This window comes from Diutina rugosa (genome assembly GCF_008704595.1).
Source record: "Diutina rugosa strain CBS 613 chromosome Unknown scaffold23_size180195, whole genome shotgun sequence".
NCBI classification, from domain to species: Eukaryota; Fungi; Ascomycota; class Pichiomycetes; order Serinales; family Debaryomycetaceae; genus Diutina; species Diutina rugosa.
Window position 1 is genome coordinate 5401 of NW_022995068.1, and position 27841 is coordinate 33241.

The following is a 27841-nucleotide window of genomic DNA, read 5'->3' on the forward strand; positions in this document are numbered from 1 at the left end:
CCCCCCCCCCCCCAGCGTATTAATCTCACCCAATCACTGGTGACGTATAGCACGGCTCCGAATGGGTCGACGGTACCGCCCGGCTGAGCCTGCCCTCCACTATAATAACCACTGACTACATGAAACACGTCAGTGACAGTGGCAACTACGTCCACCAAGTGGGGTGACTCATCTAATACTAGCTGGCAGGTGGCGCTCGGGCGCCCTCGCTCTACGGCTTGCTTTTGTACATGACCGCCGGACCCCGCGCGCGACCGTATATAAGAAAAATGCGACCCCGAAATTGTCGCCCACTTATTCCCCTCCGTTGCCGGACACCCGCCCTCTGCCCCCCCCCGTTTGTGCTTATCGCTAGCTGAGTGGACTGGCCGCGGTTGATTCTCGCGTGCTGTTTCAATACTAACATGTTCAAACCAGAAGTCGTGAGCGAGCAGGTGACCAACGGCCACACCGGCGCCACCGAACACATCCAGTACACCAAGCTGCAGATGGTGGGCCACGGCCTGTTTGGCGTCGTCTTCCAGACGCAGATCATGCCTCTGAACCAGGTGTGTGCCATGAAGCGCGTCCTCCAGGACAAGCGCTACAAGAACCGCGAGCTCCAGATCATGAAGCTCGTCCACCACCGCAACATCACCGACTTGAAGTACTATTTCTACACGCAAAACGAGAAGAACGAGGTGTTTCTCAACTTGATCTTGGAGTTCGTCCCCGAAACGTTGTACAAAGCCAGCCACTACTACGTGCTGAAACGCCTTTACATGCCCCCGTTGGAGATCAAGTTGTACACCTACCAGATGCTCCGGGCTCTTAACTACATCCACTCGCAAGGGATCTGCCACCGAGATATTAAGCCGCAGAACTTGTTGATCAACCCCGACACGGGCGAACTTAAATTGTGCGATTTTGGCTCGGCGAAGATCCTCAACCCGTTGGAGCCCAACGTCGCCTACATCTGTCTGCGCTACTACCGCGCCCCCGAGCTCATCTTTGGCGCCACCAACTACACCACCAAGATCGACGTGTGGTCGGCCGGGTGCGTCATGGCCGAGCTCTTGCTTGGCCAACCGCTATTCCCCGGTGAGCTGCTGATCGACCAATTGGTGGAAATCATGCGCATTTTGGGGCTGCCGCTGAAGGAGCAGATTAAACACATGAACCTGGGGTACCTGGACAACAAGTTCCCCCAAGTGAAGCCGACGCCGATGCTGAAGATCTTCAAAAAAGCAAGTCCCGACACCCTCAGCTTCTTGCTGAGAATGTTGCAATACTCCCCCATCGAACGGGTGCTGTGCATCGAGGCGATGGTCGACCCTTACTTTGACGAGTTGCGCAACCCCAACACCAAGTTGCCCAACTACCGCAAGATCTTTGCCCAGCAGAGCCACCTGAGCCTGGCGCTGTACCAGACGTACGCCGCCCAGCCCGACCTCAAGGAGTTGCCCCAGTTATTCGACTTTGACGACCGCGAGTTGCTGGTGCTCCCCCAAGTAAACTCGAGGCTCGTCCCCGAGTGGGCTATGGACCAGTTGCAGTTGGCCCGCGCCGTGCGCTCGCTCGACGACTTTGTGCCGTGGACGAAAGACCAGCTCGCGGTGACGCTAGACTAGACGTATTGATGATTAATGGCATTGCATGTTGTTGCCCCGGCGAGCCTGGGGCAAAACCCTTTCCTGTGGCCCACGCCCCAGCGACGCTAGCTCTATAGGACGTGGTTGTAAAATACATTCTGTTTACAAGACCGTAGAAGCCGAGTGATGGGTGATCCCCACACTCGTATGCCCCACCAGAACACAAAAGCGGGACGCCTGTGGGTCACGTCATCGTGCATCGACATCGTTATCAAAGAAACGACTAAGGGAAACAAAGCGTCTGATCTCGGACCACAGCAAACCAGCAACCGCCAGTAAACAAACAGAAACAAAGAGTGAAGGCTAGACTCGGTTCTAGAGCTAAACAGTTTAAGTTATTTGTTGCCTCCCTTCGCAATGTGACACATCACTATTATTAATTGCCGAGCAACATTGTCTATTTGGCGTCTACTTTAACGCGGTAGAAAAAAAAAAAAAAAAAAAAAAAAAAAAACCCCCCCTNGTCGAGGCCTTACACCTAAACACGCAAACGTCAGCCAGCGTCGCCAGCTTTTGCACCGAATTTTTTCATTGTAAAATAATGAGTTCTCTTTGTTGTCAAATTGTGGAATTTGAAGTAGGGTGACGAGTGCATTGGGGTGATTGTTCGGTAGTAGGCGGGCTATTGTATTCCCAAGGGATGATTGTCGAGCGAATAATCTTCGGAAAAGCGTTGCCGGAGTTGCTGACGATGGGCCCATGTCCAGCCGTGGCTTCCGCCGCCAGCGATGACCTCACGTGGCCGAACCAAACGTAAGTTATTCCCCGAAGAACTACAGAAGCACGATGATCCTGCAACTGGAGAATGGCGTATGTGTTTTTGACGTCATCGGGGACTTAGCATTCGCTAGCATTCGCCACAACGGAAGCGACAGCTGTCATTACTTGAGTGGGGGATACCTCTTTAGTAATGTCTACACAAAACGATAACAGTAAGTTTTCACGAGAGTAGTTGACTCTGCGGTTTTTAGTGGATGAAAAACATCTGGATAACCGGGACTATACAGTCTCGACAGGTGAAATTACAATTGTCCTAAAAAAGACTGTGAATGAAGTAGTATTAAAACAATTTAAATACAAAGTAGGATGAAGGTATCGTATGGAGAAAAATGAAAATGAAATATTAGTTTGTGTGAAAAATGTCAGTTGTCAACGCTGGGGCTGGCTAATGTTTGAAGTCGCCACAAAGACTACTACAGATTTTGTTGATGGCCGCTGACGTCACTTCATCGCACTCTCAGAGGAGACGGCTGAGAAGGAGGCAGTACAAAGCTGTTGGTGGCCATACTGTCTAACATCGTTTATCTAAGTTATTTATCTAAACGGTCTAAGCTTTACGTTGTATATACTTTGTTTAGAGTCTTGGTTTAGTGACGGGTTTAGGTTTCACTTCGGGAGTGGTAGTGGTAGATTTAGACGTCGCTGACTTCTTCTTTCTGGAGAATAACGAAGTAAACGGTACCACAAACGTCTTAGCAAACCAGGGCATGAGGGCTAACGAGATGAACACCCGCACGGGGAGAAGGAATTTGACGATAACGTAAGCGTAGGCCCCTTCAGAAATGATCCGCCATTTATCGTTTAACAGGAACTTACTAAAGTCGACGCTTTCCAACAGCTTATCGATGATCTTGGTGCCTTTATCGATCGCCCACAGCGGCAAATCAAGCGGGATACTGAAGTTATATTTGTGCAATACCCACCAAATTCCTACTAAGGGAACAATGGCAGTAAGCTCATGAAGGATAAGGAAGGCGGTGACATGGGAAAAGGGAGCATCGATGAAGCGAATACAGTATTTCTGGAGGAAGCGGGGCACTCGTTTGAGGATGGGGTGGTTTTTAAGCTTAGCTTCGTCGATTTGGGAAGGGTCGGTGGTTTCGGTTTTTGAGGGTGTTTGAGGAACAGCAATGGGCGCCTTAGTGGTGTGGGGGATGGCATGAGTGGTGGGAGTCGATGGATTGGTAATGGGAGTCGCTGGAGGCGTGATCGGGGTGTTGGTAGTGGGGATAGTAGCATTAGCCTTTGGTGGCGATTTCAGCTTCTGGAACAAGCCACGCATTGATACAGTCAGAACCACCCCTAAAGGTCTGAGCCCATGACTGGTAGTTGACGAGATTATCCATTTTGATGGTGGTATCGCTCTCCCGCCATGGAGCAAGGGTCGTAGCATATGAGAAGTAAGCCGTGCGCACCAACAGCAACCTGAATACGGTAATTAATGATGAGTGACCAGACCGACTAACTACTCTTCTATTAGACTTTAGCTTGAGTTTTTCTTTTACTTTCCACCTTGAATTACGTTGAACGTGATCAATATTCTCAATTCGATATCATTCACTTATGATCAGAGAAACTGATCTGAACACGATGAATTATCTATTGAAGCTGGTATCAGATCTTTGTTTCAGAATCATCCTGAATCAAACTGAGCACTAGCAATATCTGATTTCTATGAGCCACGAATTCCAATGTGAGAGAACGATACTCTCATTCAAATCGTGATTTTATCTGGGAGTTTGATCTGAACATAGAGATACTCTATGACCAATTCAAACTGGTTTCACTTAGAGTTGGTTTGGTGATGTATCACATTGGAAGTAGGGGTACTCGTCGTGGGGACCATTGTTGGGGATTCGCCAGTGCTAGCCGAGAGCGTCTATACGAGCCCAGGGTCCACCCCCTAGACCAAGCTGACAAAATACTATTCGGTCATGTCGTGGTGTCGCCGTCGTATAGGGGGGATGCAGTGAATCGGTTGGGCGTGGGGCCTCGGGACAGGCTTCGGTTATTCGGGGGGGCTGACGTGTGGGTCGCGTCCCCTCGTTTAGCTCCGAGGAAATCATCTCTCGAAGTGGAGACCATAGCCAGTGAAAAATTGAGAAACCAAACAGAAATGGAACTAAATTAATTGACCAAATGAAACTAGCACCACATTGTAACACAATTCTCATCTCATCTTTCCGTTTGGTCAGGGCTAGTCCCCTTTTGCCCTGCCTCTGTTGGCTGTCTCCACTTAGCCCCACCTCGTCGTACCCGCGGGCGTCGCACTTTTTTCCAAGTTCTTATATGCACTCCGCCACCACCCGCTCCCATACCAACGCGATCGTATAAAAAAGCCGCCACCTTCCCCCTGATCGAAATGTCCAACCCGCAACCCGACTCCACGATGGCGCAACTGGTGTACATTGTCTCCGCCGCGAGAACCCCGATTGGCTCCTTCCAAGGCGCGTTGGCGTCGCAGACCTACGTCGACCTCGGCGCCCACGCCGTCAAGGCCGCCCTCGCCAAAGTGCCGCAAATCAACCCCGAATCCGTCGACGAAATCGTGTTTGGCGGCGTGTTGCAGGCTAACGTCGGCCAGGCGCCGGCGCGCCAGGTGGCGTTGAAGGCGGGGTTGCTGAAGCTGGTGGTGGCGCTGGCGGTGAACAAAGTGTGCGCTTCCGGTACCAAGGCGATCATCATCGGCGCCCAGCTGATTTTGACGGGCACTAATGACATTGTCGTTGTTGGTGGCGCCGAGCTGATGCTGAACTGCCCTTACTACGTGCCCCTGGCCCGCGGTGGCGCCCGTTACGGCGACGCCGCGTTGGTCGATGGCATCCAAAAGGACGGCTTGTTGGACGTCTACGACCAGAAGTTGATGGGGGTGTGTGCGGAAAAGTGCGCCGCCGACCACAACTTGTCGCGCGACGACCAGGACGCGTTCGCCATCGCCTCGTACCAGAAGGCGCAAAAGGCGCAGCTGGCGGGTAAGTTTGACGCCGAAATCGCCCCCGTCACCATCCCGGGCAAGCGAGGCAAGCCCGACACCGTGGTGCTGCAAGACGAAGAAGTGGCCAACTTTGACGAGAAGCGCGTGCGCTCGGCGCGGGCGGTGTTCCAGAAGGAAAACGGGACCGTCACTGCCCCTAACGCCTCCAAATTGAACGACGGTGGCGCCGCCTTGGTGCTTGTCTCCGAGGCTAAATTGCACGAATTGGGCTTGACCCCCATCGCCCGTATCGCCGGGTGGGGTGAAGCCGCTCGCGATCCTATTGACTTCACCATCGCCCCCTCGCTCGCCGTGCCCAAGGCGCTTAAGCACGCTAAAGTGTCGCAAGACCAAGTCGACTTCTTTGAATTCAACGAAGCTTTCTCCGTTGTTGGTTTGGCCAACTGCCAATTGTTGAACATCCCTCAAGAAAAGGTTAACGTCTACGGCGGTGCCGTGGCTTTGGGCCACCCCTTGGGCTGTTCCGGTGCCAGAATCGTGGTGACGTTGTTGTCGGTGTTGGCCCAGGAAAACGGCAAGATCGGCTGTGTCGGTATCTGCAACGGCGGTGGCGGTGCCTCGGCGCTTGTGGTGGAACGCCTCGACAAGGCCACCAAGTTGTAATGACAAAATAGGTTAATGAACGGATTGTAACTATCAAGCCCTGCTCGATCGGTCAATAAGTCAGTGAGCAAGGCTGGTTGGAGACAGCACCTGACGGTTATCGCAAGTGATGCAAAGTAAATCCTGTAATTGCTAAAGGATTAGATCTAAGAATAATGGTCAATTTTTATAAAGTAACAATTGGTGCCACATTTGATTAGAATTCTCCAATAAACGGAGTCTAACTGGACGCATTGACTAAAGCACAAAAATATGCCAATGTCAAGTAGAACTCAAGTGTTTTGACATATCATTTTATTGAAATCAATAAGGTCAATTGCTTCAGATGTTTGGTTCTAGCAAATGTAAAACTTAAGGGACGTTAGCTTGACCAACGATGTAATCTCATCTAAGAATATAATGGCACATTTTTCAGGTTTCTTGATCAATGATGTCCCCTTTCATGACTAAAATCAGGGGTTTCCACAAAATACTTTTGTACTTAGCACCACAAACGGCTCCACCTTTGCTTTTCGCTTTGGATGACTTGTCCATTTATGAGAGCAAACAACTCCCCACCAACTCCGTTAAATTCACATTTCAGTACCAAAACGAACCTATCTCTTCAACTTTTACTCAATGGCTTCTTCTTTCTAGACCCTGCGTTTGTGGCTGCGTTTTTCAGCCGTGCTGCAAAGGAGTCCCACTGTTGAAGGAGTCTTTCGATGATGTCATCCCCCTTGAAAATTATTGGGTCGCCGCCCCTCCCCCTAGGAGAGAGCAACGGCTGTCACTGTTGGGGCTTATTATCCCCCATTGTTCTTTTGTTTCGGAGGTGGGGCGTGAGTCCGGGGTTCACATGCCGGCTACCCACCTTGTTGGGCTTTCCCACCCTGGCAAGAAAACAGACGAATTTAGGCCTAAAATTGAATACTACCGTAACTGATATCAAAGTAAATGGAAGCTATGATAATTTAGGCCATTTACCATAGTCAATAGTCTCTTTTTGACGTCTTTTTGCCGCCGGGGACAGATGCCTTTCGGGGATGTCATTCGCACCTATGCGCCCGGTCGTTGGGTAGTGCGCGCGGGTGCGCCCAACCGTTAGTTGGTGGTGACGACGACAGGAATTTACGACACTGCTATGACCAGAAATGACCAGAAAACCAACTCTACCATCAAAGTGAAACCATCTCGTTTGCTGATTATTCTCATTTCATTGTATTTGCGGTCATAGCTATCATATTTCAGCCCCTGACCTGGCTGTCACTCCGGCACAGAGACACGCGGGGAAGCGCATCGCGCGTTTAGAGGCCGGCGAACGGTTGGGAAACCCTCTAGCCTCGCGATATATATATATATATCAAATGGCGCCGCCGCCGCCGCCAACATTGCGAGATCCGACCAATGGCGCCAACGACCCTTCAGAGGTGACAGTGACGACACTCATCCTCAGCGACCACCCACAACACACGCTTACCTCGCTATTACAGTTTAACCAAAGTTGGGACCAGTACCCGTGGGCGGTGGCCGTGCCCCATTTCGAAGTGGGTACCGCTGACGGCGCGGTGGGCGTCGTGGGCCAGTTCCGGTTTCTTTCCGACTATATCAATGATCTCTGGGTATTCGTCCAAATGATAATTGAGTGGCTGGACTCCGATGACGCCCAACACCAATGGATCCACATGGCTAGTGATTGGGGCGAGGTTCCGGCAGTCCTTGGCGACGTTGACTCCGACCGTGGGTTGGATGAGTATTTCTACTGGATCCACCGAGGGCGCGTCAACACGGTAGATCCGGGGGTCCAGTCAGTGACCGTACAATTAGCCGAAGACGCCATTGCCGCAGGAAACACCACCACCAATCCAATTATAACTCAAAGAATCATCCAACAATTCAACCACTATTGTCTTGACTCCATTGCAACGATTACTACCCACGTGGATAAACAAACGGCTTCCCTTGTTACCCGCTACCCTTATCTCGCCAACCAAGCCATCGCCAAAGCTACCAACAATGACTCTAAAACAGAGTTTCAGGCTTCTTCTATTACTGAGGTTCTTCCAGTGGTGGTGCCAATCAATAGTCTTTGTTTCACCGATATTGTCGCGAGGTCAGTCAGTGAGAAATTGGAGGCTAGTGATGTTGCTGCTAATATGATAACTCAAGGGATGGCATCATTGAAATTACCTTTACCAGCAGTTGAATCAATTGCTTCATCATCTTTTCAGGAACAGATGATTAATCAGGGACGTCTTCCTGGTACTATTACCTTCGATATGGACCGGTTCTGGTCGATCATCAGTCGTGACGACCCTGATGTGGCCACGGAAACGTTAGACACTCAGTTCGCACTGATTATTGACCATTTCGCTGAAAACGATATGGAAAATGACGACGATGACTGGACCGATACCGATGACGAAGATAGCAACGATGATAATATTTCTGTCAACGAGTTGGTGGCCACGTTACAGAATACCGAGTTCAGTGACTTCACCGACTATGTCATTAACCAGCAACAGAAACAAGATAAAGAGGACGAGATGGAAGAGGACGACGCTGAGGAAAGCGCTTATGAGCTGGACGCCAATTCCGAGGGGGAGCGCCGCGGTCTATTCATCGATTACGACCTGTATGATGAACACCCTAGAGGTTTTGTTGGCGATAAAGACGATGTATCGTCCGATGACGATATCGTGGAGGATATTGACCCTTACACGTGATCAAAAAACAACGAATTTTCAGAGAGGAGCTCAGAGAGGCATGCAAATTAAAGGTATTAAGATTGGTGGTAAGTTAAAGATCTTGTGGGGTGTCAAAGATCTTTGGGGCGCGGGGGCGCCAGCGGCGCCGAGATCCCCCGCAGCGCGAGTTCCAGGACGGTCCACGCCCAGGTTTCCGCCGCGTACGTCATCAGCAGCGCCACGTGGTTCGCCTCCAGGCGCTCGCCTTTGGCGAAGTAGGCGCCGTTATCGGTGGCCGGTGTGAGCAGGGGGTCGAGACAGCACCGGATGGTGGCGCTGGCGCCTTCCTCGGCCGTCACCCCGAACAACCAGCCGAATATCTGGAAAAGACACCAGAAGACGATGCCGATGATCGGCAACCGCGTCCAGTTGGTGAACAAATTGGTGTTCATCACTAAACCTGGGTGGACTGCCATCAGGAGCACCAGCGGCAGCCGGTGGGCGATCATTTTCACGGTGTGGATGCCGGCGGCCTTGGCGCGGGCGTAGCGGAACCAGGTGAACACGACGTTGGGCCAGTAATTGAACGAGAGCGCCGGCAGCCAGTACCGGAGCGCTAATTTATGGCCAAGCAGCGAGAGGTAAATCACTCGCGGCGCCGCCTCAGGGGCCAGCGCCGCCGCCGTCGCTTCCAACACCGGTAATAGCTGCGTGGTGAGCAAAAACGGCGAGATAAAGTTGGTTTGAAGCTGAATTTCAAACCCGTCCTGGGTGACGGCGTAGGGGAGGGCGATGACGCCGGCGTTGTTGATGAGCAAATGGAGGCGCGCCTCGCGGCGGCCAAACACGTCGACGGCGTGGAGAACCAGCTCCACCAGCGCCAAGTCGACCTCGAGGAAATGGAGCTCGCCCACGCGGGGGGGCTTATCGTCGCCGCGGTTCAACGCCGCGGCGGCGTGTTTGACCTCGGTGATCGCCTTGTGGACGCGGGACCGCGACCGCCCGGCGATGTACACGGCGTACCCGTGGCGGTATAAGTGGAGGACGGTGTAGTAGCCCACGCCCAGCGAGCCGCCGGTGATCAACGCCACGCGGCGGTCCTTGACGGGGTCGACGAACGGCCAGGTGTCGGGCGCAGCGAGCATATGGTCGATAGGGGGAAGGAGGAGGGGGGGAAGTGGGTGGTGTGTGGTTGATAGGGGATGACGATGGCACGGGGGGAGCGAGAGAAAAAAGGGTGAGGCGATCTTTTTTCGCAGCGCGCACCCGGGTGGATGTGATTATGTGCAGGAACTTTGGAGGGCGACGACACCCGCGTGGTCGTATATTGCGGCGCCAATCTCACAGTAACAATCCGACCCCTTTTTCGAGAAAAAAGGGGGTGAGAGGAGGGGAATCGGTCGAGAACCAGAAGACCAGTAAAGGTTGAGAGAGAGTATTGAGCCAGAAAGGACTGCTTCGGTGGGAACTTAAACCTGATAGTTCAATCGTCGTCGTTTGCGGCAGGGCGGCAATGCTCGGGGGCCCCGGACTCTCATTCTGTGGATAACCTCTGGTAGACACAAAGCGACATAGATAAGTGTGTGGAATTAATAAACTTATAGTACCAAAACAAAACTTATGGTTAAAACTGTTATGTGTCACGTTATGTTTCAAAAGATTGTTTCATGCTACGTTTCAAGTTGGATCCAGTTGAACTGGAAATGCTTACAACCAACTGGTGTTCTCCCCACGGCTTATCACAAAGCGCCACCGGGGTTGCTCAAAGCGCCGCCGGGGTTGCCCGGAGCTTTACGGTGTAAAAGTATATATTTTGAGGTACACAGCCACCCTAAATTTCGTATATGAAACGTGCACCATTTGTTTTGTTTCAACTTTTGTTCAAGAAAATGCACACCCGCTTAGCGTATATATAAAGGACTAATTGAGCGAGTATGCCTTTTCAATTTCAGTCATGATCTCATCCGGTGACTTACCCGTGGTATCCACAGGCAACGCGTGGGCTTCGCCGTGGGGCACCTCCATGATATCGTATTGACTCTTGACCATATCCGACTTCATGAAATGGCCCTGGCGCCCCGCAACCCGCTGGACCAACTCGTCGTACAGACAGTATAAGAACACCATCTCAAACTGGGTGGCGGGCAGCTTTTGTCTGATCCAGTCCCGGTAGCTCTTTTTGAGGATCAGACACAGCACCACTGCCGTATCTGAAGGCGCTTCGTGGGCGGCTTTAGCGCTGACGAGCGCCACCTGTTCGAGCCACCCCCATCGGTCGTCGTCGGTCAACGGATGTCCGGCACCCATCTTGTCGATGTTGGCCTGAGGGTGGAGCGAGTCCCCCTCGACAAACGGGCATTTTAAGGTAGCGGCAAGCCGCTCGCCAATGGTGGTTTTGCCAGTGCCCGCAGGCCCGCCAACAACGTACACAGTCATGGTGAAATGAATGGAAAAGGGCTTTTTATTGAGGGGAAAGGTTTTGACGGGTGTTTATGGCGTTTTCGTTGGGGCGAAAAGTGGGGATTGTATGCAGGTTCCCCGCTCCAGTGTCACCCCCACTCGTTTTCGCACCCACACACTTCCAAGCCCTTAGCCAACCCCCCGTTCAATTCACACGACCACTACCCCAGGCCAGTGGTGACATGATGGACATTTTGTTTTGGTGGGTGTAGATAAGCAAGTGGGGTACTGGGAAAGTGCTCACAATCCCAGGCTTCCGTTTACCCGATAATCACTCGCGTTTTATTAAATTTCTTTGTCCTATCGTTTTCGCTTGTACTGATAAGGCAAAAGAGGAAACAGGGCCCAAGAGAGGAAATGTGACAAAGGATGAGATAATGTGAGATATTCGATTACGACATTTATGGCGGCAATGACACGGCCATGACCCTGATGTCGATAGGTACTCGGGTGGAACCGGAGTCGTATTTCGTATGATGGTAAATAATGATAAGCCCGATGAGGTGATGGTTGACAGTAGTCTCGATTTAGCAACTAACTATGCCTGATGAGAGTGAGATCGTGAAGATGGTACAAATGAAAAGATGATACTGTTTAAATGGTAATTTGTATTAAATTTAGGGCCTGACTATGACCATGGTATCAAAGACTGGAATAATCCTTGAGGAAAATGAAGCCAACGTAGTCTCTTTTGGAGTCTCTTTTCGTGTAAATATAGATCTGTCAGCGTGAGATCAACTTCATACCAAGCTCGTCACTCTATGATAGATCAGAATTTGTTAGACTCTCTCATCAAATATCAATCCAGTATATCGAGCTCTGCTCAACTGGTAACATAACCGATCAAGGCTTGAATGCTCACAGGCCCACCACTGCTAGAAGTTCACAGGGAAGCTCACGGGCTTATCAGTGGTTGGATGTTTCCACCTAATCGAGTTCCTCAATCTTTTGTTTCAATTGTTGTTGGTCCAATTTCGTCAGTTCTTGTGCTTCTAACTCCGCCACTACTCGTTGATTTTCGGGGTTACCTTCGAGTAAAAACTTAATCGCCGTGATCGCTCTCTCCTTAATGAAAGGGTTATGATCATCGATACGACAATTGGATAAAATGACACCTAACCCGTGGTTTTCTCGCACTTGGTCTTGTACTTTTTTCGAGCCATGAGCCATATACGATATTATCTCAATAATCGTCAGTTTCACGTGGGGGAAAGTAAATGGTTGTTGTTCCAGTTTCTTAAGCGTGGCCGGTTTGATGTGGACGTGAAGCGTACCCAATAATTGACATAACGGTATGGCAAAATCGTAGGCGATAAGCCCATCTTTAAATACATGGAACACACAGAGCTCGGAGATAACGTCGAGTAATGCGCCGAGACTACGGGCATCAGTCTCCGTCACCGTACTCGTTTCGACTGCTTGAATCACCTGAGGGATGAGTTTCAAAGTATAGTGTTTTAACCATGCCAAGAGCCCCACTAATTGGTGGTTAGTCCATTTTGACGTGGTGGGGACAAGCAATTGCACTAACCGATACCACGTGAGCCGTTGCGCCGGAGTTAACCCTTCGAGAAACGAGTCAAACTCTTCGTGACTGACCACATTATATAAGCTCGCCACCAACAGTTTCCCCAGCTCACCTAATTCGTCGAAATTTAAGTTATCAAAATGAACTCTCATCAGCTCCATAATGTAGGGATGATTTAACGGTAAATCGCCACTGGTTTCGTTATCAATTACCATCATTATCGGCGGTAACGGGATCTCGGGGTTTGCTTGAATACACCGGTCGAGGTAGCTTAGTAAGCGTAGATCGGTAAACTTTGAGATGTGGGCGACCACTTCCGAGTAGGCGGTGGCCGTAAGTGGGTACCACTCGGTCACGGGCGCGGCGTCAAAGTACCTCGGAATCTGTTCCACCACCACCTCCGACCGCGGCCGCCGCTGCTGGGTTAAGTTCCGGGCTAACACCACCATCGCGCGATAAACACGGTGTACCTGCGCGTCCTCGGACTCAATGGCGGTTTCAACTAAACCTGAAACCGTTTCATCCCACGCGGCGTCAGGTAACTGCTTTTGTGCCGCCAAGTTCACCATCTGGGCCAAAAGGGCAAGGTCGTCAGGTGACCCTTGTCCCAGCTTTAGGTGAGCCGCAATCAGCGCCAATGGCTCCATCAACGACTAAGAAGTATTTTGCAATTGATGTCTGCTAATGGATCCCCTATGGGGCCTTCGGGCGCGACGGTTGATGTGGTACATGGTAGCGCCGCTGGATTTGGTAGCGCGCCGTGGCGGATGGTAGCGCTGAGATGGTAGCGCCAAGTACAATATCTTGGTTGGCGCACGACCCAAAATGTTATGCTATTACTGTATGTGTACCATGTCGGTCGTTTCTTTTTATCTGCCTTCTCTTGCCGTAGTTCATCTCATCGGCCGATCGGAAGCTAACGTAGGCGGTGACGTCAATATGCAGGTTTAATCACGTGCGTTCAGCAGACAGACACCCACAGTTTTCTTAAATTACCCCTCGGCGCCCAGCGCCGGGCGGCCGCGCCCAGCCGGCGGCGGAAACCGGTGTGAGTAAACGAGCAGCAGCGGCGGCATCGGTGCCCATGTGTTTCAGGTTCTGAGGGAAGTATCAGGCCCCATGCGTATCAGAATTTCTGCCATCAGTGCACCGCTCATCCCGTGCCTCCCGAGAGATATATTCTGTGGCGCAAATTAGACGCTTCCGCAGCCTGTCGCAACCGTTCGGCGCACGGTAGGGGAGCAGCCGTGAGCGATAAATGAGAGAGATCACAGCCTTTTCTGCCGTTGCGTAATCACCTGCGCCCCGGTTTGGTGCCCCGGGCGCAACGACGTGACACAATCGGGGTCACGTGACCCGGCAGCAGGGCAAGTTCCCGGATCACCCTCAACAACAACTCAGCAAAGTCCTCCTTTTTTTACTTCTGATATCAGCTTCTGGCTTCATTCCTTCAACTTCTATCACTATTGTGGTCGTTATCTCCGGCCCCCCTTGTTTCGTAATTTGAAACTCGGGACTGCGCCTCTGTTTGATATTTGATATGTTTCAGGGCGCTTACCCCTATATCCGCGCGAGATTAGTAGCTATTTCTCACTGATTTTCTCTGGTTACGCAGCCCTGGGCCAAAGCACCTTTTCTCATTAAGAGGGCCGCAAGTCAAAAAAGCAAAGACATATCCTGCTGTAGCCACTCCCTCTCGTTTGTCATATTATATTTGCCCCAGCACTCGAAGGCAGTCGGCTAAAAAAAAAAATTTGACAGCAACGGTTGCTTGGTCTCCCCCAAACTTCCCAAACGACCATCAGCCTATATTAGTTTCAGGATCTGCTCCCCCTGTACCAGATCCCGGTCGCCTGAAACATTTCCTGAGACTCCCACCCCATTTCGTTTCCCACTAAAACGATGAGTTCGCTAGCGCCGCCGCCTGTCGACCCTATGATGTGGGGCAGCAGCAACCCGCTTCGCTCCCGAAACCCGTTTTTGACATCTGTAACAGGGGCCGACCACTCCCGAAACCCGTTTTATGATGACATCTTCAGCACGTTTGACGACGCTTCCGACAGCTTGATGGCGCTGCCGAAACTGGTTGTGTCAGTGCCGTCGGCGTCGTCGCTGCCAGACCTGCTGCGCCCCCTGCTGCCAGCGCTGGTGGTGCTGGACGTTAGCAGTGGTACCACGGCGATTACTACGCCGACTCGAGGCCTGAGCCCTCCGTTGTTATCATCGTGCGCGCCGCCGGTACCCCTGTCAGAAGTGTTGGAACTGTCGGAAATGCTTCCAACACTCCTGGCGACGACGGCGCTGTCATTAGAGTTATTATTACTCCTTGAACCCAATCCAGTGAAACCGCCATCATATTCACTGTTACCTCCCGGGGGCTTACCGCGGTTCAACGTGTTGGATAATTTGGAACCTGAAACGTTACCCCTGTATCAGCCGCTGGTATATAAACTCGCGGTGGTTTCACGCAAACCCGAGTGGCTCTCACCCTACACCCCCGCCACGCTGAGACTGTGGAAATACGTTGTAGCCGAGCTTAACCTGACCCAGCTTAATATCTACGCCATCCCCGCCCACATGGAAAGCGCAGTACTCCTGTTTCAGGCGCAAGACCCCTGCACCACCGGCGCTGGTAGCGCCGGCGCTTTTAGCGACTTGGCGCACTTAAACAGCGCCATGACCACGCCGCAGGACTTGGCGATGCACCGCCACTGCCGCCGCCTCGGCGTGTTTGGCGACCGCCGGCGCCCGGCGCTTTTGCTCCGCCTGTACTCGCTCCACCACGCCAAGTTGGGCCTCGCCACCGACTACAAAAAGCGCAACAACGTGCTTCGGGTGCGCATGGAGCACGAGCAGTTTTTGCTTGGGTTTGACTCCGTCCAGCACTTGATCGACTGGAACGCCGCCCTCAGCGCCGGGCGCGACGTGGCGCCGGAGATCAACGACCGCGACATGCCCAAGTACCGCACGGTGCCGCGGCGGCGGCGGCGCCACCGGCGCTCGGCGCTGCTGGCGACGGCGCTCACCGACTTGTTTAATGGCCACATGTCGCTGACTCGCCCCCGACTGGCGCTGGACCCGGCGCTGATCTTCCGCAAGATCAAGCGCAAATTCTCCCATACCAATTTGCAGCAACAGGGGCAGATGCCGCCGGCGCCGGTGGCGGCGCCCACTACCCACCGGGCGCTGCCGCCGCTGTCGCCGCGCCCGCACGCGCTGCTGCTGCTGGCGCTGCTGCTGGCGGCGCCGCTGCCGCTGCCCACTCCTCGTCTGCGGTCGCTGACCCGGGGCGCCAGCGACGACGACGACGACCAAGAGGATGTGGAAATGGCCGACTTGCGCGACTTAGAGGACGAGGAGGAGGACGACTTGGACGACGAGTTGTTGGGCGCCACCGACGCGCTGGCGCTGCCGCTGGCGCTGCTGCTGGCGCTGAGATCGCGGCTGAGGGCGCCTCTGGCGCTGCGCTACGTCGCTGCTGGCGACAAGTGGCGCCCCGACGACGGGGAGCCGCTGCGCTACCGCTACTACAAGCAGTGCTTGCGCTGCATCAAGCCGTTGACGCTGGACGAGACCTGGGTGGGGCGGCTGACGGTGCGCCCCGTGGCGCAGCTGACGTTCACCGAGCGCCCCGGTCCCACCAGGGAAGTTGACGACCATTTGGGCCGCTTGCGCTCCCACTTCTTGCAGGAGTGCATCGTGTGCCCCCAGGGGCTCGTGCCCCGAGTGTGACGAGCCAGCCTCGCGTTCTAGCGAGTTTGGCGAGTCAATTAAGCCGGAATCGAGTTTAGCGCTTCGCCTAACTTGCTTATCTGCTGGCAGTATAAGGATAGAGACACTGCGCCGCTCGTCAGACCGACTGAGCGCCGGCAAACAAAACCAGCAACAACCAGCATAACTAACAAAAGCTGACACTGATGATAATATCGAGAATTTGATGACATCGACACTTTGATGATAAAAACGATTTTTTTTAACGTTATTTGGATACGATTTACGGGACACATACTTTTTACGCATAGACAATTTCACGCGATCCATTTCAAGTGAGTGTAGACAGTTTCAGGTCAGGGTTTGAGTCTAAAGAATTGAACCACAAGTGACATGTATACGTTCAAAAATCACCATAAGGTATCGAGAATTATTGAAACAATGAGTATTTAAATTTTCGACGAATATTCAAGGTAGGGTGCCATTTCGTCTACAAGGAGGTAAACAATGAAAAGAAAACGATAACGAAAGATTTATCTATTTATATCTCCCCTGAAACTACTGCCCCAGTTTAATTCATTGCATTAAATCGAGCAGACTACAATAATCCGTCATCTAGACTGTAGATCATGGGCGATCACATTAGATTGATATCGTTGAATCATCTAGACTGTGAATGTATTTCTAAGCTGACTGAATTCGTATAACATCCAGACCGGTGAGTTATTTGTAAGGTTAACGCCATTTGTAAGCAGAGATCGGACGGGTGTTCGCCTCGCTCCAGCCTAGACCACGGCCACGATTAGAAATGCCCGTGGACCTTTGAAGCGTGCGAACTGGGAAAAGGGGTGCATTCAGTTTGTGTAATGCCGCTGCCGTTGACACATGCCAATCGAGATCTCCGCCGTGGCCCGAGGCTCGGGCGGCCCCGGCTGGGGAAACTTGCTTTTGTGCTTTGTGGAGTAATCCGGTGACGGACCGTCCGCGTGCGGATGAAGCACAAATTAGAGACCGCCGATCGCAAACACACAGCCGTCGGCTCAGCCGATCCGAAAGCCGGAGCTAGCGGTAGTCCGAGCACTATATGCGGACGATCGGTAACGACTATCTGTGTAGTATTCTGGCCACAGTAACGTTACTCGAAATCATTAAATTGCCATTTAGTCGACTAATGTAGAGCAACAATTGAGTCTCATTGTATGACAGGTAGTTAAAAGTAATGCATACTTGCAACACTTTACTCCATAGCGCTTGACCATGATCACTGTTCTCCTGATACTTCGGGATGCTACGGTAATAGTTTAATTTAGCAATCATTTCATTAGCGATTTTCCTAAATAGATGCGATCCCCCTATGTCGTGCAGTACTCTTCTCACGACACATAAAACCACTCAAGCATCGTGTGAGTGACATCAGCAATTATGCAAACCTTGGACCAGCTACATTCTCTGAAATACGTCCTGTTATTTGATGCCGTAAAAACTGAGAAATACTATAAAAAAACGATAAAAAAATTAGGAGAAAACCGTGAGGTCTGGGCACAGTCTCTCGTACCCTCATTTGCACAGCAAATGGGGTCACCCACTTCATCAAGGATACTGGTACTTGATCCCCTTCGTCGTGATAAGGGGCATGGGTCGTGTGGGCAAGTTAAAGTACGAATTCTCCGGGGTGGCGACACCAGCAAAGCCACACGCCCACCCTAAGAAACCCGTGATCACTGCCAACACCCCGCCAGCCTTCGCTACGGCTTCCAGGCCCGTAAACGCCGCAGCTGTCAACGTACAAAAAGTAGTCAACAAACACGTAAACATCGAGAAAAACGCCCACGTCGACTTCCACGTGAACAGCCACATCATAAACGTGAATATTGTCCACCCACATAAGAATAGTCCGTTGGCATTAGCCAATTGGGCGTGGTCATCACCATACCCTTTAGCGATACCAAATGCGGGAAGCGAGATCGTGGCAAATGAGAACCAGAACGTGCCGTAACTAAGGAACGCAGTGGCCCCAAACGTGTTACCAATACACATTTCCCAGATGCCACCGACAAACAAGAGTAAACCGGCGTCAAACACGAGACAACCCACGATCATCTGGTGCTCGTGGATCCCCTTAGCGCCTGCGTAATAAAGACCCAACGTCACCGCAGTGAGGCCAAAGCCAGCAAGCCCCACGGGAGCCGGGTTACCGAAATTATGAGTAGGCCCCGTCAGATACCGTTCCGCCTGGAAAGTACCCCCGAACGCGTGCTGCAACTCCAGCCGCAAGTACTTCTGGCCCCCTAGCATCACGTACTGGTTGTCGTCGCCAAACACCTCGACCCGCGAGCACGGCTGCGAAAGCAGGTAGGTGCCGGTCTCCTTCTGGATCAGGTCAGACAGGAGCGACATTGGCTTATTCCAATTTGAACTGAGCCACAAATAGCAAAACAGGACAGTTATATAGTTGTGGGATTATGAAACATGGTCGTTAGAAAAGATGGGGTATGATTTAAACAGAGGAGAAACGACGGTGGCGGGGAACTGGAATAAGCCTTGGGGTTACGATACTGGCAAATGTTTTTGGAAAGTGGGGTAAAATCAGGCTCAAATTGACCAGGGGAGGTGTAGACAGTGATTGGTAGTATAGCTGTGGCTATGGTATGTATTTGGTTTTTTGAAAAGTGGTGGTTTTAACTTGATTGGCGGAGTTTTTGGGTAAGGTTTGGTTAACGGTCGGGGTTATAGTGGTTACAAGCACTGGCGCACGGGATTGTGGGGGGCGCATGACGCCATGCATAAACACGGTTGCGATAACGCGGAACCACTTTCCGGGGTAACATTCACCGGACAAAACCTACGCCAGACGGGCATTAACCACCATATTTTGATGCTGGTAAATTCTAGGAGAAGCATCGCACCGCGTGGAACCAGGTTACATCGCCTCCTGTTCGCCTACAGCCATAATTACGCCAATCATCGCTCGACCCCGTCGACCCCAGATTTCCCCGCATTTTGTGTCGACGTCATCACCAAGCCCGCGCTGGTCCCCAATGCGGTATCGTTGGCGGGAGGGGAACAGCGTGGCGCCCCTGAAGCATACGGAGAACCGCTGAGTTCTCCGGTGCATGGCCAACGCCCCTAAACTCCGCCCCGTGACGAGTACCAGACGAAGGTCACGACATCAAATTAAAACTAGAGAATCGCGCAATCTCACTAATACTTGTTGATATTGTCATCTTTGGGCCAATACTGCTCATCGAGTTCCTCATTAGAATAGTAATTTGCTTAGCCACCGTGGTGGCAATCGAGACGGCGACGGCGAGGGGAAGCCTGCGCGGAGAATCCTGTCCGTAGACCATGACATGGTTGATTGCAGGCATGGTAGCATCACAGGGTTATTGCAGATATAGCAGACTTATTGGCTTATTGCAGGCGTAGCTATGGCTTTAGTTTTGCATTCAATTAGTCTGCCGTACTCGAAGATTCCTTGAGATACCTCAGTAAATGCCATCAAGACTACCTTGTTTCGAGCAAGCTACCGTTGCCCGACAAACCCGAGATGCCCCGCTGCCAAGGTGATGGGCGGATTTAGTAGAAAGTGGGGTATTCCATCGACGCGCCCCAAATTGGAGAAATATGCATTATCGCCTCAACAAATAAATGAAATCTAAAGCAGCGATTTTAAGAGGAACATAGCGATAACTTAGAGAAGTTAGGAATGCTTGAAAGGCAATTGCTTTGGCTCAACAGAAGCTGGCAAAGGAGCAAGTTGGGTGTCAAAGCTGAATTATAATTGAGCGCTACGTGTTATCGTGCCTTACATTACCCCACACTCTGGGGGTACTGCCAAGTGTGCTTAAACGGCATTTTCCAGCTTACGGTGCCGCCTGAGCCTGCGTACCTAACGCAAAACAGACCCCTCTCCAATAACACCAGAGCATGTACGCCTTGGGAGAATATGACGCTTCGCGAAGCGTGTGTTGCTGATAATTGTTCCGCTTAAGACATTCAATTTTCGTGATATTAAAGGAGGTATGGCCATTTGATTAAGCTCACATCATATTTGGAGGTTGGCGGAGTCGAACCCGAAAATTTGATTTGCTTTCAAAGCATCAAAAAACTACTGAAACCACTAGACTACGCAGAACACCGGAAAAATGGCTAGGAAGCGCTTTCAATCTCCGGATCACGTGACTGATTGCTTTGTCCGTCGTAGTTTGACACCATTTCAAAGTCACCAGCGATACTTAAAGCACCCAAATTTGAGCTCCATGAGAGAGCTTCTGCTGGCTGATTATCTACTGAAGTTCGTGAAGGTGAATACCTAACCTTAAGTTCACCAATGATGGTTAAGGTAAATACTTGCACTGAGCGCATGGGACTTGCCTAAATCGGTGAGGGCGGATAGTCACAATCTGCTGGAGGAACGTCAGATTACCCATCTACATCAGATGGTATATGCCACGTGAGCGCATCGTCGACATCCCGCGCATCCCGCACCCCTCTGGTACGTAGTTCGAGGCCTCTAGGTTATGCAGCCCTGGTTAAAACGGTGCTGAGCCCCGCCCAACGTACATTGACGTCCAGAATCCCGCACGTGACCAAAACCCTACCCAAATACGAAAAGTGTATATCCATTATTAAAAAAACACAACGTAAATGAATGAATGAATGATGACTGAATGATTGATGATGCTAGGTGAATGCGGTGCGGGGTCCTGACCGCTGCGACGACTCCGGAGACGTGGCGGTGCTGTCAGCGCCATCGCTGCTGCCATCGCGGACCATCTCGTCGATCTGGGCGAGCTGGCGGGCCAAATGGCGCTGGTTGTAGCGAGTCGACTGCCACTGGTGGAAGAACTCGTTGACGGGGCCATTAGCACTGAGGCTAGGCACTTGGGAGGCGGCCCAGTGGTGATGGTAGCGCCGAGTGTCCTCGAGCAGGTCGTGGAGAATGCGCCGGACCTCGTACACCGAACCGACGTCGTGTATCAGCATCGCCAAGTGCAAACGGTCTTTGCGGTCTGCGGTGTCAATTCGTCCAGTGATTGATATCACTGAACCACTGTCTCACTGGATTTTTTGGGACTTTGCGGCTTATATGCGTTTTCCTGCCTGCCTGCTTCGAGCTCTGTTAGTACAATCCAAGGAGGGCGCCGGCAGGACATCGCCGCCGCCGGCCTTAAGAAAAAGGAGCTCCGGTGCATCGTGTCCGCTGCACCGCGAGGGGGCATGGCAGGCGGGCCAGATCTTTCGCACACCGCGCGGACTTCCCCAGAATTGACGCCCTTCCCCATCTGGGTCATCTTTTGCACCACCACTAGAAAAATGACGCGGAACCTGTCACTCATGCCGTCGTGTGTACCCTTTCGGACATACACCTCCAGTCTCCCCTGGTTTCGTATTCCCCCTGAAAGATCTGGTCCCGCAGCACGCACCCGCGGAACTCCGAGCTTCCCCCCCTTGTCCCGTGACCACATACACTGCTGCCTTACTCGTCATCGCTGTACCATTCCTGCGGCGGGCGGGCGAGTTCTTGGCGGATGGCAATGATCTCGTCGGCAAGCCCGTCGCCGTCGCCAAGCTCAGCGTCGCCGTCACTGTCGAGGTTATCGCCGGAATCGTTGTCGGTGTCGTTATCGCCGATGACAAAGGTATGGTCATCGTCATCGTCGTCCAGCAAGAACTGGTACACGACGGGGTCGTCGTCGTCGGTGTCGGCGATAAGCTCGTCGCGCTTCTGTTCCACTCGCTCCACCCACTCGTCGTAGGAATCGAGCTCAAACTCGTCGTCGTCGTCGCTGGCATCGGAATCGGCAATTTCATTCAGGGGTGGTTTCATCTCAATTTCATCGTCAAAGCTGAAAAGGGCGCCGACTTCCCCCCGGAAATGGGCTAACCCTAAAGTCCCAAGGAGGAGACAGGGGACAATGTATAAAAGAGCTGGTTGACCCCGTTGGGAAGTGTGCATTGCCACCATCGTAAGCACGAGTCCTAGCGTATAAAATACCATCCCCCCCCGGAAATAGGGACGAGGGATCTGTCGGGCGTGGTGGAAGGGTACCGTGGGCCGTTTTGAGTAGTACTGGTGGTAATCAAACCTCAGCAATAACAGTAAGAAAACACCGGGGACAACGAGGTCTCCGGTACCAATTAACAGAAACATCTGGTCCATAAACTCACCGTCAGCGCGAGGGACAATAAACTTTATAGGCACATCGAGCCCTCTCGCCACCGTTTCCATCATCGGCGTAGCAAATACGAAATAAATATCGTAAACAAAAAGACCCAGAAGCATAAGGCAGGCGTGGGAGAACCGTGCAAGTTGAAGCAGAGCGATCCCCGTAACGGTATAGGCAAACAGCGCCGCATTTGTTACCACCCAGTTTGCCACCGCCGCCAGGTCAGGGTGTAATCCAGGGTTTTTCAACCAAAATAAATAGGTCAAGCCAACGGCAAGGGGAAAGGCAATTATGCCTTTACCGTCAGTGACGTAGTGAGCCACCCGGTTGGCCACGTCCACTTGCGCGGGGGCCGGCCATACGGTGACATAATCAGGGTACGTTTGGTGGACCTCTTCAGCGTCCAAGTCGCCGTCCATCGGTCCTGCCGGTAACGTATCGTCCTTGACCACCACGACGGCGTACCGCTGGAACCGGACCCACCGCCACCGGTCAAAAACCGTCAAAATCTGACTGATAGTGTCATGGGCACACATCGGCAATCCGAGGCAAAACATCCAATTCAAGTACCAATTGACCAGCTCGGGGGTCTGTTGCATCACCCAGTAGAGCCCCGCAAGCGTCACGGCGGCGACAAGCGGTACTAGCGCCACCTGGTACCCTTTAAGGGTAGTATCGCCAAAATCAGCCGCCGCTCGCGTAGTGATAATATACTTGCAATTATCGTTATCTGATGGGTGATACAAGGGCAGTTTGGGGTCAGGAAGAGCCGCCCGCTTCGGTTTGGCCGTGGTAAACGATACCGCCAATGCCACCGTAACCGCGGCGATGGCAACGATAGCTGCTTCCGCCACGATCTCGGGGGATACTACCCCTTCTAGCAACTCGTAAACGTGGTTGGGGACGTTGACGGCCACCCGGTCGAGCCACAGCGGCGTCGTTGTGTTCATGGGGGTCGGCGCGTGTAGGGTGTAGATCAATCGATACGCGCGCCCTCTATCGAAAGAAGCGTATGGAATCACCCGAGTGTTTCATGTATGAAACAGGTTTCACTATGGATGATGAAACGTGTCCTGCTACTGATGATGAAACATAGCTTCTAGACAATCACTACTGATAGTCTAATATTTATTTGGTTGGTGGACTATAACCGGTGACTGTTGGTTTACACGTAATTTTTGGATCACGGGTAGATCGACTAGATTAGCCATATAACGGTGTCTAGCACCGTTAGAAAAAGACTAGTAGTAGTGAGAGCTGATGCTAGAGATAATAAATGGATGATAAAGGCTTAGCTATTACTAGAACTGAATGCTGGAATCTATTACTGTCTGAGCTGAATAGACAATTTGCGATCCTATGCTTAATTTATCAGTCACACCAACCCATCATACAAATCATAGGTTTCTCTCCAGAATTGCCAGAACCCTTTGAAAAACTTGATACCCAAGCCAATATCCTTCACGCCAAGAGTGGCTCGAATCAGGTGCATCGACAATTGTGGGATCCCCAAATCAATAGTTCGTGCTCCCGTATTGGCCAGAATTGTCGGACCAATAGTGCCGCCGTCTCTGGTATCGTTACGGTTATGGGCGTATTGCACGTCGTCACCATTCTTACGAGCCACCTCCTCTATAAGGCTTAATCCCACTGAGTCAGTGGCCATGGCTCCATTAGCGTCAAGAGCAATGGTCATCCCTTTATTCGGTACCGGCTTGTGGCCCTCCAAATATAACTGGTCAAAGTTGGGGTTTACCAAATGGACAACGTCGGCTGAAAGCAATACCAGATTAGCGTATACTACCCTTAAAGCATCTGCCACTGACGCTTGATTGTCCAAATAAGCACCGACAATTCTCGTGATTACGGCTTCAAATAAACCGCCTTCGGCTCCTTGGCGTGTTAACGATCCAATCTCCTCGTTATCGTATAAGTTTACCATCGATAACCCATCAGATTTTAGTAATTTTTCGTGGTCAGCTTCAAGCAACGAGTAAATGGCGGCGTACAGACACGCCTTATCGTCGACGCGGGGAGCAAAGATAAAGTCGTCATCGAGACCACCAATGGCCCCCTTTTGCACGTCGTATAATTGAATATCCCACTGGATAATGTCGTTGACTGACACCTTACCTAATTGGGCAATGTAGCGTAACAACTGGAGCGAGTGTTTCCCATACAATGGAGCCTTTTTTTCTTCGTCAGTAGCATCGTCTTGCTTGTTACCATAGCCAATAACTGGGATAGCCTGGGTTTCCTTATTAAATGGTCCTTTTGAAGGGGTACCGAAATGAGGCGCCAACGACGGGATATGGCCAATCGGGTGAGGCGAGGAATCAACTAGCTTGGGAATAACTTTTCCATCCTTATCTTTGACCCATAGGCGACCGCCAATGGCTAAATCACGGTCCCACCACACAGGAGAAAGACCCCCCGAATAAGGAGCAATCCCAAGGAGCTGGTAGCCGTCTTTATCGTTTTTAATCAGTTTAGGCTTTAATACCGCCGTCAACGAGTCGATATGGGTACCGATAAACCCCACGCCCCGTTTGGGCAGCCACTGGTCGCCAATAATGAATGCCGAGAGCAGCAGCCCCAGCCTCACGGTAAAGTACTTCCCCGGTCCAATATCACTCCAATTGTCTTTTTCATCCAAATATTTGAATCCCTTGGACTTCAATTGATGGGAAAAGTGGCTGATAGCATGGAATAGCGTCGGGTTATTGTAGGTGAAGTCGATATATTGGTGGGCGTAGTTGAGGTAATAGTCGTCGTCGTAGCGATGATCAACTAGCGCAGAGTCGTTCTGTTTCATTTGTAAAGTATGGTGATGTCGTCGATGGTTTGGTTTGATGGTCTTTTTGGTGATATGTGGACACCCTTCTGTTGGTTGGCACTGGGCGCGTTTAATTGTGGAGACTTTTGCAGCACCGATGAAATTCATGAGAGTAAAGGTTTGAATTAATTTTTACGGTATACGAAAAACAGGTGATCAGAATACTGAAAGTTGGTGATTTCCGTAACAGGGATGATGATCAATGTTCGAGTTATCAGCATGAGATTAACTATGTGACTAACTGTGGCAATCAACGAAGTATAATTCTGATAGCGATCTGCTCACTAAGAAGGATACCTTACAAATTTGTTGTCATCTTACTCATTCCATAAATGACTGAGTATTGGTCACATTTACTATTCACTTTTAGTGATGGGCCTTAGCCGCCTCCTTCGGCACTATCACATTCAATTCATTCAATTCATATGAAATCTCACTTACTTAGCCGCCACGATATTCTCTTCCGGGGTATCGATGAGCTTAGCCATCGACACCTCGCCCTTCTCATAGTCGAAAAGCGTCACCACTCTACTGATAAGCGACGTGCCGATAAGAGTAACGTTACCCCGGTCCTCAGCAATGCTGGCTCCAATAGTGCAAATACCCTCAGCCTTACCCGGAGCCTGGTGGACAAACTCCTTCAACGGGATATCCAACTCCAACGAGCCAAGGGTAAGCTGGAACAGGCCCTCGGGAGGGTTACACGACACTTCGTACTCCTTGCCCACCAAAGTGGCATTGTAATACTCGGCAATGGGTTTGACAATGGCTCTGGGGAGGAGCGAATTCAGGGCACCAGTGTCGACAACGATCGGGTAATCGCCAAAATCAGGGTAGTGGTCGACTCCCCCCGTCGTCACTTTGACCACGGGCACTTTAAAAGTTTTTGGGTCGGAGTGAGTGGTCCATTCCGATCCCACTTTTGCTTGGTCGAAGCCGCCAAAGATAAGCTTACCGGTGTCCCTCTTAGTGCTATACCAAATCGAAGCGACATTACGCTCAACCTGGCCCGTCGTCTTCAAGTGGAAGGGCAAGGTATCGTACTTGCCCGTCCATCGGGCGAGGCCTATCAACCCCCGTTTGTTGGAGGTGGTATCCCACTCGTCAACAAGGCCAAACTGGAGGTTCTCCGTCTTGGTGTTGTCGAAATACATGGTATCGGTGACGTAGTAGCCGGTTCTGGGCTTTTTCAGGCCAAGGAACCCTACATGGAAGGGAGTGGTGAGGTTAACAAGCAGCGTCGAGTGGTGGACCCAGTCGTTGTTGTTGACGAACCAGGTTTCGGCAGAGCCTGAGTCGAGGGTGGGGTGGAACGTCTCGCCCAGCGAGCCCACTTTGACGGTAGGGTGGAACTGGCGCCCTTCAAAGTCGAGGATAGCCTCCACCACCTTGGGGTCGTCTCTCTTCTCCAAAGCATCGCTTTCTTGGGGGACCACCAACGCCGACGCCAACGCTAACAACGAGCACAAGTTGAACACTAACATATTGAGTTAATTGCTGGATCAATGACAGAATTCCAAGCGTATTTATATTGAGTTTTCAGTGGAACTTAATCAGGGCATGCCCCCGCATTTGTCCCATCTTTAATGCGTTTGTGCCTGTTTAAAATGACGTCAAATAAAAGGTACACGTTGGCTAGCCAGGAGGCGGGAACCTACCGCATCTAACTACTCTACTAATGATCTTCGTATCGGTTTGATTGACCAAATAATGGTGTAGGCCGATATTGATATACCTACGTCTGTAGACCTATATATTCCGATACGAACAGTTTTGCATCAACTAATGGGGTCTAGTTTGTTCTATCGCTTTTGTGGCCCAGCAAACAAGCGCTATTGTTTCGGTACCCCTACAATCTCCCCGGGTTTGACTCGGACACCCACGCCACAAAGAGAACAGAAACCACTCCAGTCTCCTCTATTGGACTGGCTTTACTTGCAGACGCATGACGGAACCGTACGCCCGTGTTTGCCTTCATCACTAGCAAGGTTTCCGGGTAAACTTGACCGGGGATTGTCAGGGATTTGTGCCTCGCCGCTGTGCTTTCTTCTTGGATCAAGTGACAATTCCGCCAACAACTCAACTTCAGAATTGGCCCTACTCAAAATTGATTAGCCCCAGCACCACCCGTAATTGACCATAAGCGCTGAAGCTTTTGGTGTCATTCAAAGGCGAATATCCTGAGTACGTTGTCTACCCTAACAAGAAAAATAACGAATGAGAATGATCATCAGATACTCCAATCAAGCTGAGACACGTTTAGCTCGGAGGTTGTGCCACTCAGCAGTTTGTAAAGCACAAATCTAGGGGTTCTCCGATAGTGTATGGTCCCAATTTGGTGATTAAGTATTCGCATTGCAATTTTACAGTGCCTTTATGAGGACACTGCCACTTGTGGGTATTACGATTGCTTCAAGAACCCAACGATTGCTTCATCTGATGATGTCAATGTTGTTAGCTG

General features: G+C 51.3%; 13 protein-coding genes across 13 annotated transcripts in view; 4 read left to right on the forward strand and 9 right to left on the reverse strand. All coding sequences in view use genetic code 12, as the record gives it.

Moving 5' to 3' along the window:
- The window catches only part of RIM11 (serine/threonine protein kinase), a gene marked incomplete at both ends in the record, with an annotated part of 2525 nt that extends 915 nt beyond the window's left edge, over positions 1 to 1610 (forward strand). The window contains one exon of the mRNA XM_034155714.1: positions 361 to 1610. Coding sequence (XP_034014822.1) covers positions 361 to 1610 — 1250 coding nt within the window. The remainder of the gene's footprint in view (positions 1 to 360) is intronic.
- A 1375-nt stretch (positions 1611 to 2985) lies between these two features.
- On the reverse strand, positions 2986 to 3693 carry DIURU_000301 (uncharacterized protein; the record flags this gene model as incomplete). Its single annotated transcript, XM_034155725.1, has 1 exon — positions 2986 to 3693. The coding sequence occupies one exon, from the start codon at positions 3691 to 3693 to the stop codon at positions 2986 to 2988; it is 708 nt and encodes a 235-aa protein (XP_034014823.1).
- Positions 3694 to 4773: 1080 nt separating this feature from the next.
- Positions 4774 to 6009, forward strand: ERG10 (acetyl-CoA C-acetyltransferase; the record flags this gene model as incomplete). The annotated part of the gene is made up of 1 exon (XM_034155736.1): positions 4774 to 6009. The coding sequence occupies one exon, from the start codon at positions 4774 to 4776 to the stop codon at positions 6007 to 6009; it is 1236 nt and encodes a 411-aa protein (XP_034014824.1).
- A 1346-nt stretch (positions 6010 to 7355) lies between these two features.
- On the forward strand, positions 7356 to 8714 carry DIURU_000303 (uncharacterized protein; the record flags this gene model as incomplete). The annotated part of the gene is made up of 1 exon (XM_034155747.1): positions 7356 to 8714. The coding sequence occupies one exon, from the start codon at positions 7356 to 7358 to the stop codon at positions 8712 to 8714; it is 1359 nt and encodes a 452-aa protein (XP_034014825.1).
- A 92-nt stretch (positions 8715 to 8806) lies between these two features.
- DIURU_000304 (uncharacterized protein) lies at positions 8807 to 9820 on the reverse strand (the record flags this gene model as incomplete). The annotated part of the gene is made up of 1 exon (XM_034155758.1): positions 8807 to 9820. The coding sequence occupies one exon, from the start codon at positions 9818 to 9820 to the stop codon at positions 8807 to 8809; it is 1014 nt and encodes a 337-aa protein (XP_034014826.1).
- Positions 9821 to 10595: 775 nt separating this feature from the next.
- DIURU_000305 (gluconokinase) lies at positions 10596 to 11111 on the reverse strand (the record flags this gene model as incomplete). Its single annotated transcript, XM_034155769.1, has 1 exon — positions 10596 to 11111. The coding sequence occupies one exon, from the start codon at positions 11109 to 11111 to the stop codon at positions 10596 to 10598; it is 516 nt and encodes a 171-aa protein (XP_034014827.1).
- A 951-nt stretch (positions 11112 to 12062) lies between these two features.
- On the reverse strand, positions 12063 to 13310 carry DIURU_000306 (uncharacterized protein; the record flags this gene model as incomplete). The annotated part of the gene is made up of 1 exon (XM_034155780.1): positions 12063 to 13310. The coding sequence occupies one exon, from the start codon at positions 13308 to 13310 to the stop codon at positions 12063 to 12065; it is 1248 nt and encodes a 415-aa protein (XP_034014828.1).
- A 1255-nt stretch (positions 13311 to 14565) lies between these two features.
- DIURU_000307 (uncharacterized protein) lies at positions 14566 to 16395 on the forward strand (the record flags this gene model as incomplete). Its single annotated transcript, XM_034155791.1, has 1 exon — positions 14566 to 16395. The coding sequence occupies one exon, from the start codon at positions 14566 to 14568 to the stop codon at positions 16393 to 16395; it is 1830 nt and encodes a 609-aa protein (XP_034014829.1).
- Positions 16396 to 17964: 1569 nt separating this feature from the next.
- On the reverse strand, positions 17965 to 18771 carry DIURU_000308 (acetate uptake transporter family protein; the record flags this gene model as incomplete). The annotated part of the gene is made up of 1 exon (XM_034155802.1): positions 17965 to 18771. One exon carries the CDS (start codon positions 18769 to 18771, stop codon positions 17965 to 17967), a length of 807 nt encoding a protein of 268 aa, XP_034014830.1.
- A 2286-nt stretch (positions 18772 to 21057) lies between these two features.
- Positions 21058 to 21360, reverse strand: DIURU_000309 (uncharacterized protein; the record flags this gene model as incomplete). The annotated part of the gene is made up of 1 exon (XM_034155813.1): positions 21058 to 21360. The coding sequence occupies one exon, from the start codon at positions 21358 to 21360 to the stop codon at positions 21058 to 21060; it is 303 nt and encodes a 100-aa protein (XP_034014831.1).
- A 493-nt stretch (positions 21361 to 21853) lies between these two features.
- DIURU_000310 (uncharacterized protein) lies at positions 21854 to 23494 on the reverse strand (the record flags this gene model as incomplete). The annotated part of the gene is made up of 1 exon (XM_034155825.1): positions 21854 to 23494. One exon carries the CDS (start codon positions 23492 to 23494, stop codon positions 21854 to 21856), a length of 1641 nt encoding a protein of 546 aa, XP_034014832.1.
- A 425-nt stretch (positions 23495 to 23919) lies between these two features.
- DIURU_000311 (M18 family aminopeptidase) lies at positions 23920 to 25359 on the reverse strand (the record flags this gene model as incomplete). Its single annotated transcript, XM_034155836.1, has 1 exon — positions 23920 to 25359. The coding sequence occupies one exon, from the start codon at positions 25357 to 25359 to the stop codon at positions 23920 to 23922; it is 1440 nt and encodes a 479-aa protein (XP_034014833.1).
- A 458-nt stretch (positions 25360 to 25817) lies between these two features.
- On the reverse strand, positions 25818 to 26864 carry DIURU_000312 (uncharacterized protein; the record flags this gene model as incomplete). Its single annotated transcript, XM_034155847.1, has 1 exon — positions 25818 to 26864. The coding sequence occupies one exon, from the start codon at positions 26862 to 26864 to the stop codon at positions 25818 to 25820; it is 1047 nt and encodes a 348-aa protein (XP_034014834.1).
- Positions 26865 to 27841: the final 977 nt, after the last annotated feature.